At 28.2% G+C, this 9,795-nt stretch overlaps 2 protein-coding genes across 2 annotated transcripts in view; one reads left to right on the top strand and one right to left on the bottom strand.

The window, feature by feature from the left end:
- LOC130827393 (uncharacterized) overlaps nt 1–3,469 on the bottom strand; it is a 5,764-nt gene extending 2,295 nt beyond the window's left edge. The window contains exons 1-2 of the mRNA XM_057693100.1: nt 2,492–3,469; nt 1–1,584 (exon numbers count right to left, since the gene is read on the bottom strand). The exon at nt 1–1,584 is cut by the window's left edge and continues 2,295 nt beyond it. The gene's annotated coding sequence lies outside the window, so the exon portion shown is untranslated. The remainder of the gene's footprint in view (nt 1,585–2,491) is intronic.
- Nucleotides 3,470–8,542: 5,073 nt separating this feature from the next.
- LOC130827392 (monothiol glutaredoxin-S1-like) lies at nt 8,543–9,121 on the top strand. Its single transcript, XM_057693099.1, has one exon. The coding sequence runs from the start codon at nt 8,672–8,674 to the stop codon at nt 8,978–8,980; it is 309 nt and encodes a 102-aa protein (XP_057549082.1). The 5' UTR covers nt 8,543–8,671; the 3' UTR covers nt 8,981–9,121.
- Nucleotides 9,122–9,795: the final 674 nt, after the last annotated feature.

The following is a 9,795-nucleotide window of genomic DNA, read 5'->3' as shown; positions in this document are numbered from 1 at the left end:
AAGAATTAAATGATTGAATCTATGGTTTTAGAGGGAGAATGTCGAGTGATAAGGTAAGGTTTTGAGAATTGGAAAAAATGAGAAAATAGGAAGCTGATGTGCGTATTTGTGGAGCATTCTGTTCGCAGTTAGTAACTGCAAACAGGTCAAAGGGCTGTTCGCATTTACTAACTGCGAACAACTATTTGACCTGTTCGCAGTTACTAACTGTGAACAGCCCCAAACCTCAGGTTTGGAAATTTCACGCTTAGTTTTGGAATATAATTGAAAGTTATATTATTTTGTTTATTATTTTGATAAATTGGATTAAACATTTCAAATTTTCATTAAAAATAGGCTTTGTATGTTAAATAATGGTTGAATTTTAGAAGGGTCTAAAAACATCGAAAATGGATACTTAGGTTTAGATTAAAATAAAGTATGATCCATTTTTAAAAATGGGCTTTACTATAACATTTGTTGCTGAATAAGAAATTTGAGCACATCATAAAATTTATCTCTTCCAACATACAAACCTTAGTACCTAAATTTATCTCCTCCTGAAAATTTCGATTACTCCGAATATTTTATTACTTCATAAATGAACTACTTTCATAAACGAGTTACAGTTACAGTTAGTAAAAATAAGTTAAATTTAATTAAAATGAATTTTAATCGGTACAACTTAGTTATAATTTATAACTAAAATCAATTACAATTCTTACAAACAGTAAAATCGGTTTCAATTAGTAAAATCAGTTTCAATTTATAAAAATCAATTATAATCAATAAAAATGAATTTCAATCAATAGAAATCAGCTATAATCAATAAGAATCAGGTCAATAAACATAGTACTCCCTCCAATTCAGCACTAACATCCCATTTGATTTTTGAACACTATTCATCCCTTACTCTTAATTTGTATTTTATTATTAATCTACAAGTTAAAACATAGTCATGTGGGATCTTATTTGATTCTTCTCAATGCAAGGATTATTCATATCAACTTTCCATAATTTTTAATAATGAACAATTAAAAATATCAAGGATTGAATAAGTATATTAGATAGAGTGTATAAAGTAAATGAGACGTTAGTGCTGAATTGGAGGGAGTATTAATTATCACCGGTTGATTAAACAAACATTAAGAATACATGGCCAACACCTGTGCAGCTGTGCTCCACATAAGTTTTTAGTTTTCCTGCCATTGATTTGGCAGCTTTAATTTCAATATTTTGTAATGTGAAAAAGTCGGAGCAATGGACCAAGTGAAACAGTCCAAATCAGTATAAACAGTGTAATACTACTGTCTACAAAGCACAGTAGAAGATTTATAGAAGTCTGGACTAAATCCGATCTGTAACTACATAGCCACAGTATATCAATATCAGAGTATTTAAAACTTTTTACATAATAAGTGAATACTATTTGCAAAACATTTTAAAATTATTACAATTTAATTTACAAATATCTAATTTACATTAAGTATTTTAAAAAGAAATCATCGCCTTGCAAGCAACATATAATACAAGTAGGCATCGTTTCCACAGCAAAGCTAATATGAAAATGGATCTATCCTCCGCAAGGATAGGTCCCATCAAAGACTGTCAACAATTGAATTATTTAGTAATCCAACAAACTATTACATTTATATACAAGTCATTAACAAACATTTCCAATTTAATCTTTTGCTCATTTGGTATCTCCTTATAAAACATTAATTTATCAAATCCCAAGCTCTTTTTAAAAGATCATTTGGTATTGACATAAATACGACTAAAAACCTTTGATTCATAGTGAATTAAATACGACTATAACTTTACAAGTTAATAGCGAAAATCAAAATGTGGCTATTACTTTAAAAGTCAATAGCGAAACAATACGACAAATGAAACATATGATTTCATTTGCGAAACAAACAAAACTTTATATACCAAACGTATTTATTCAAAACTCATATTAAACAATAATATAACAATACTTTAAAACGTGGGAATATATGGACCGTCAGGAAGTAGGCTTGATCTAAATCTTGAGAACACGGGTGATCGTCATCACCGAAAATACAGTTCTTGCAAGAACGAAACGGGATCGGGGTCTCGAGACCGATCCGAATAACCATTACCTATTATCAAGCTATAGGATTTCACAATTATCCGAATACAAATATGCATTGCCAATTCCCAAAAACGGACATTTTTTAATGTCGAACATTTCAATATAAAACGAATCAATAAATCACTTGATTTTCTTTAAATCAATAATCATAACTCATTTTCATAGTATAATATTTAAAAGCTCATATTTATAAAGTTGTGAACATACAAAACATAATTTTGATCAAGGACTAGAAGCAAGGCCAAACAAAGTCAAAATCCAAAATTTTGAATACAAAAAATTATACAATTTTTCTCAAATATCAATAGCAATAATACCACACCTTATAAAAGGTAACTTAAACTTTGAAATAATTAAATTAAATTGAAAAGGTAGTAGCGTTTGTTAGATTACCTTTCTACGCCATGAATAGCAACGAATATTAATTCATCATCAACCAACAACATGTAAAAGCTTGAGTTGCTATCAATGGAGTTTAACTAATTTTACCCCAATTATAATCCCAAATACCCAACTTATATCATACCCAAATAATATCGACTAAACAAATACCCAATTGATACTTATGTTCCCAAATTTGATACTAGAACCAAATACCCATATTAATTAAATAAGAACTCGTAACTCAATATAACGTAAACAATAAAACCCAGTTGAAGGATATATAATAATCCTAAATACTTGATTAAAAAGAATACTCAATTTGAACCCAACTTTAATTATGAACAAGTAAATCAAAAATGCTATTTTCGAATTTTCAGGATACTCTTAGTATTTTGGGCATAACTCTCTCATACGAACTCATTTTGGGGCGATTCAAGTGCCCATGTGACCGTGACTCGAAGCTCTATTGTTATGAAAGAAACTACCAAACTTTATATTAAAAATCAAATAACCCAAATAACCAATACTAATCAACACTAACAAGAACCCAATTACTAATTGAACCCATATACTCAAACTTAAATTCAAGTTGATGCTTAAAGTTGAATCAAAGACCCAAATTGAAACCATAAACTTAGATACCTCAATTGAACCCAACAAAAGCCTTTGAAATGGATGAAACAAAGAATACAAAAGACTCCCAATTCACTTGTTATTTTCTAATTGAAGAAAGAACCAGATTGGATTTTCAGATTTTCTTCTTTAATGGATGATAATGATAACATAAATTCAAGTTTGTATGAATGAACTAAGATCAAGGACTTGAGTTTATGTTTTTCCAGAAATTCAAGATGAAGTGATGAGAATTGATGAGTGATGATAATAGAGATGAAGATGATGGTTTGTGATCCAGGAATGGGTTTTCTGATTATGAAGGTTTAGAGAATAATGAATGAGGGTGATGAGTTATAAGCAAAATGACACTCAATCACCTATACATGACACATACATGGCTTAGGTGTCATCACATGACACTTTACGTTTTAATGATTTTTCTTTTAACCAATTTTGATCGTACAATTTTCAATTAACTTAATTAACATACTTAAAATTAATAATTCAAATTAACTTAATTAATTACTATTAATTAAACTACTAAAATAAGGTTGTCTCACTAAGAATATGATTTGACTAGGGTTCGATGCAAAATAAAATCAAATGATGTTAATATATTAAGTAATACTTTTAAAAAATATTGATAATAAGATTTAAATCTGGGACAATGTTGTCACACACTAATATTTTAACTAAACTTATTAGTATATTTAGAGATATAAAATTTTAAATGAGGTCAGTTAACAACATTAAACAGGGTTGGATCCGCCCATTACTTATGCATAATTTGGGATATAAAATGTTAAATTATGTCGGTTGACAACATTAAACAGAGTTCTATTTGCCCCTTGTGCATTTTATTCAGTACATTTTTTTGCTTCCAATGATTCTCTGCTTAATTTGGTCATGAAAAACTTAAATTAGAAAAAAGAATCTGCAAAATAAAAAGAACAAAATTTCACACTTCATGAAGCTGCAACATCAAAGTGTAGAATATAGGAAAATTTTATATTAATAATTTAATATTTTTCTCGTCCACTGTGAATAATTTTGCAAAAGAAAAAGACGTAGTTTCCTTTAGAGGGGAAATAGTTTAATTTGACAAATATACTCCATAATCTCGTTAATATAGAGCATTTTATCTAAGTCAATGTGATTGAATAAGCTATGGCTATATGGTGGAAATTGAAAGGTCGTATGTATGCAATAATATCATCGTATAATAAGAGGTTATTTACTGATGTATCTTTAATAATAAATGTCATCTCTAACTTCATGTAAATACGAACATATGATTTAACAAGTTGATCATTTGAGTTCATTATATATAATTTGAAATCAAAACTCTATAAATCTGTAATTTACTCAGGACAAACACTGATTAAGCATGTGACAAAATTTCAAATTGTTCCTATCTAGGACCAAATTCAATTAATCACTAGGTTTATGCTTAGTGGAATGGTTGATCTCAAGAGAGATTTATGCTAGGATGAAGTTTATTCTTGTTATCTAGCCTTTCTTGCAATAAAAACATCTCGATGACAATTCCTACACAAGTAACAAGGGTTAGGAGGACGCAGATATATTTTCTGGGGACCTTTTCCAAAGCCCAAGTCAGTAAGAATCTTTGATGACAATTCCTGCATGAGTAATACTAGAGTTTGTTTCATGGCGTAGGCTTTAGTAAAATTGGTTTAATTCTCTTGTCTTTCTAGGGTAAATGAAGAACCATTTAGTTCTCAATAAATATTTCTTAGAGTTCAATAAATATTAGAGAGTAAATGCTTGTTTTGATAAATATTTGATACCTAGAAAATGATGGAGTGAGGTGATATTTATGTCTCAACATTTGACACATTTGAGAATGTTTAAAATGTTCTTGAAAGAAAGTCGTTAATAATTTCGAAGTGATTTCCTAGTAGAGTCAACTACAAGCCTTGACATAACAATGTCTTACTGGTCTTACAATGGTGCATTAAATACAAAGAATAACCTTTTCTCGTTTTAGGGGTTATCCCCTTGTATTTTCAGAGAAAAGTGTACCTTAGCCTAATCATTGAAATGGGTAGAGTATTGTAGTTTTACTGCCTCTATGCAATTTTCATTTAATGCGTTGTCCTTGGTGAGATTCTTAGAGAATTTCTTCCGGTTCAGTAATCACTAATTTGGACTCTGCCTTTAGTACCTAGATCAAAACGCATACAAAACTAATTCTGATTATGACAATGTAATGAGCATATAGGTTTTTCGGTTCTGTTTTACTCTCTATACAAGAGATTTACGCAAGAGTTAAAAAATGAGTATATTGTGTTAAGAGACCATTATAATCTCTATATATATATATATATATATATATATATATATATATATATATATATATATATATATATATATATATATATATATATATATATATATATATATATATATATATATATATATAAAAGTTAATGAGATAAGGGCTAAGAAAAAATAAAGACAAAATAAATATTGACCTAGTTATTTTTTGTCCTGAGTGTGATTTTCATTAAGAGAAAACTATGCAAAAATGCATTAAAGCTTTAGGAAGTTGAAAACATGAGATTACATGAGAATTGAGATGAAAGGAAGAGGGAATAAAAAAGAAAAATAAAATCTTAAGGTGAAGCAAAGAAGTGTACCATGGTGGATCATAAAAGAATAGAATCTCATTGTACAATCAAATCAAGCTAACCACCAATGGCATATTCCCTTCCCTACGAGGATACTACAAATGTGGGAATGCCTAAGTATGTTGTCTCTAAAACTTATTTGGCCCTTAGCTTCACCGAAAGCTCATTGCCTTCTTATCAGGATGAATTTAGAATAAAATTAAAAAATATCAATAATATTTAAAAAAAAGTTCTTAATATGGTTTGAACTCGGGTAGTAAATCTTTAACCAACTTAACCAAATACATATGTTAGTATTTTTTAGGTATATGAATTTATAAATAAGTAGAATGTTGTCAGTTGACATCATTGAATGGCTTTAAATACGTCTCTGCTTGTTATTTATGCAGTTGGTAATTTATGGTCAAAGGCTTTCTAACTTTTTTATGGTAGGTTGAGAAATATGAATGGTTAATGAGAATCGAATTTAGGAATTTTTTTGTAAAAAGTGATACTTACTTCAACTGAAATAAAACCTAATCTTTAAATTAAGGGAATCTCTTTAATTTTTATGACATATTTAATTCTCATGGACATAGTAAAATCAATTTTTTTCTTATGGAATAATTTCCGTAAAATAAAATGAACTATAATGCATGTTCTTTAGAGAGACACAATTTTTCTCGTCCACCTTTTGTATTTGGTTTATAAAATTAAAACCTTTTCTCTCATGATTTAATTTACACAAAATTCATATATGAAAGATGATCTTCTTAAAAAACCATCTCAAATTAAATCGACTCATAAAAAAAATATAAAGTAAAATCATAATCATTAATCTCTAATAAACTCGCCCTCCATTTATATTATAATATAGATCATGATCAAACAAAGACAAATCTATAGATTTTATTCCTATAGATTCCAACTATTATCGACAAAAAAAATTAAAGTTAATTAAAAAATAATCCAAATCAGGTCGGTAATTATTAAAAGAAGGCTACTCTTTTTAGGTTTAAAATACTTCAATTTCCATCTCTTTGAATCCAATCTCCATCTATTAAAAAGAATAATCCTTCAATTTCCATCAATTAAAAGAATAATTCTTAAATTTCCATCTATTAAAAGAATAATCCAAATTATAGTTTAAATAATCATTCTCTAAGATGATATTAAGGCTTTTAAAAAATTATAAAGAAAATCAAAATTTTAAAGCTCTACAAAATTGTTAAAATTATTAGTATTATTAAAATAATATTAAAGGATTAAGTTTTGGTATTTGTTAAAGTGCCCATTTGTTACATATATGTGAGTTGTTTAACATCACAGAAAGAAAATAGCATACATCACTTTATAAACTTAATTAAGAAATAACTCCAATCGTAATACTATCAATTGGTTTTGATAATGAACTTCCTCTGAACTTATAAGTAGGTTATTTTTTTTTCTCATTGTTGGGTTTTCAGGCCCATTTTTATTTAATCAGTTTCATCAAGGTATTAGATCAATGGTATACAAAGATTTTGTTTTTTACGTATAAAAAAGGACGATCTTGCTACCAAACACTTTAGACGAACGTCTCTTGGGCGCATGTTAATAAGGATATATTACCTAATATGTCATAAAATTTAAAACTATATCACCAAATAACCTTTTAAAGTTTATTATATTATATATTTCTATGGAAATAGGGTGTTTTTATTTGAAGTTTTACGAAATTAAGCCAAAAATGTAGATTTAAATTATTAATCGATTAAAATTCTAATAAATTTCAACATCAAAAAATAAATCCTAAATTTGAAAATTCTACTAGTCAAAAACGTTGAATTGATTAAATAAATGTTAATGGACAAATTGTAGAATCATGAATAAAAAACAATGTTTAACATTGAAACAAATTCATAATTAACAACTAAATAAAAATAGATTTATTTTGAAAAGCAAGAAGAAAAACAAAGGTAGATACATACATTACATTTACATGTACAAGCGAAGTTGGACTGTTGGACGCTGATGAGTAGGGCAAAAGAAGCGATTGTTGCCGCTGCCTGGCTGGTGAGTGAGGCCGTGACGCGGTGTCGAGGGACGAGGAGAATGGAGTCGTGGAGCGTGATTTCACGGAGCGAGGAGGGAATGTATAAATATACACTAAAAATGTACATCAACTTTACGTCGACTTTAAGTTGCAATTGGAGAAGTAATGTTACAAATTTTTAAAAAAATGTGCTTAATGAGTTTGAATTCGAATAATTATTGTTACATATAATAAAATTTCTATGAACATAACCAGTACATATTTTTTTAATATAATATATAGATTATAACCGTATACATAAACTAAATATGATCAGTTTACACTTATTTTTATTCTAAACCAATTAATATCTAACTTGTTTATTTTACTACATTTATCAACATATAAATATAAAAATATAAAATAATAAGTGCAATCATGATGACATAAGTGAGCATATAATCACCCATAGTAATCACTAGTGTCAACATCAAAGAACACAAAGGATTTGTTTTAGGATAATTCTCTATAATACTTAGCTTTTTCATTGTGATGACACATACTTTTGTTTAAAGGGTACGTACGTAAGCTTTATACAAGCATCTAAAGCACTATAAATGCATGGGGTATCCACCCAAAAATTTCAAGACAAAAACTATTAGCCTTACAAAACAACATGAGTTCCAAAACAAGCTACATCTTACCAACCTTCTATTCAACTTAAACCTTTTCTTAAATCAGAGCTGAATAAAAATACACAATAATTTTTTTTTTCACAACTTTGTGGCCTAAACACGAGCAACCAAACTAAACAAAACTAATATTTAAGTTCGATTAAGAATTAGCCTCTGCGGTCGGACATTTTGCATAAGTCCAGACGAATACTCCGGTCAAAATCAAAATATTTTTGTTGTTGAAGTGGGTTTGATTATGGATAGAGTATACCATTTAGTAGAAGAAAAGGCAGTAGTGATATTTAGTAGGAGTTCATGTTGTATGTCTCATTCAATGAAACAACTTATAAGTAGCTATGGAGCAAATCCAACAGTTTATGAGCTTGATCAAACTCCAAATGGAGATGAGATTGATATGGCATTACAAATACTAGGGCAATCTCCCTCTATTCCTGCCCTCTTTATAGGCCAGAGATACATTGGTGGTGCTAAAGAACTTATTACCCTACAAGTTCAAGGAAAATTGGTGCCCTTGCTAAGGGAAGCTAAGGCCATTTGGGTTTGAATTTTGGGGTATACATAACATCATCATCATATGATTTCTACAATTAATTCCCCCCTTTTTTTAATCGGGTAAAAATAGAAAATCTCTTAAAAAAAAAACTAATTCTCTATATAGGCACGCAGTCATAATCGAATCTATATTGCAAGGTCACATGGTGAAAGAGATCATCTTTAACCGCTATGTCAACTCCTACTTTTGTCTTTTTTTTTAATTTCCTGTTTTTTAAAAAAGTTATCTTGTTTAATCTGTATATTGTACTTAATTCAATCCTAACATCTAGTAATGAAACTTTTTTGTAGATGACCGATAATGCTTATATATACTATTAATAATGACTTTTAAAATAATACAGTTTTCATATAATTAGTTTATTTTTATTTGGTATTTAAAATCTCAATTTCATTTTATTTTGAAAATATAAAAGAATATATTGGATTAATTTGTGATTTTGATTTCCATTCTACAACTTATATTGTCCTTATATGTGGCTGGAAGTTGTTCAACAAAAAGCAATGTCACGTGATTTATCAAATTTCTTGTAAATTGTGAATTAAAATTAAAATATTTAATTATAATTAAATTTAAGCTATTTTTCTAATAATATTTAATACAAAAATCAAATTATGTAACACCAGTTAAATGTTAAAATGCACTCTATTTTCTAATAAAAGAAATATACTAATATAGTCCTAATCATCGATTGAAAAAAAAAAAAAAGCCATACAGTTAGAACAAACAACAGTAAATCAGAAATCACATTTTTCTAGCTAGTTGCTCTACTTAATTACGAAGACGTAAAAGCAAGCATATAGAAT

Source organism: Amaranthus tricolor, chromosome 11 (genome assembly GCF_026212465.1).
Source record: "Amaranthus tricolor cultivar Red isolate AtriRed21 chromosome 11, ASM2621246v1, whole genome shotgun sequence".
NCBI lineage: Eukaryota > Viridiplantae > Streptophyta > Magnoliopsida > Caryophyllales > Amaranthaceae > Amaranthus > Amaranthus tricolor.
This window is presented reverse-complemented; position numbering and strand designations above follow the sequence as displayed.

What these genes read in the sequence shown, in the direction of transcription:
- LOC130827392 (XM_057693099.1), top strand. Translation starts at nt 8,672, where the DNA reads ATGGATAGAGTATACCATTTAGTAGAAGAAAAGGCAGTAGTGATATTT.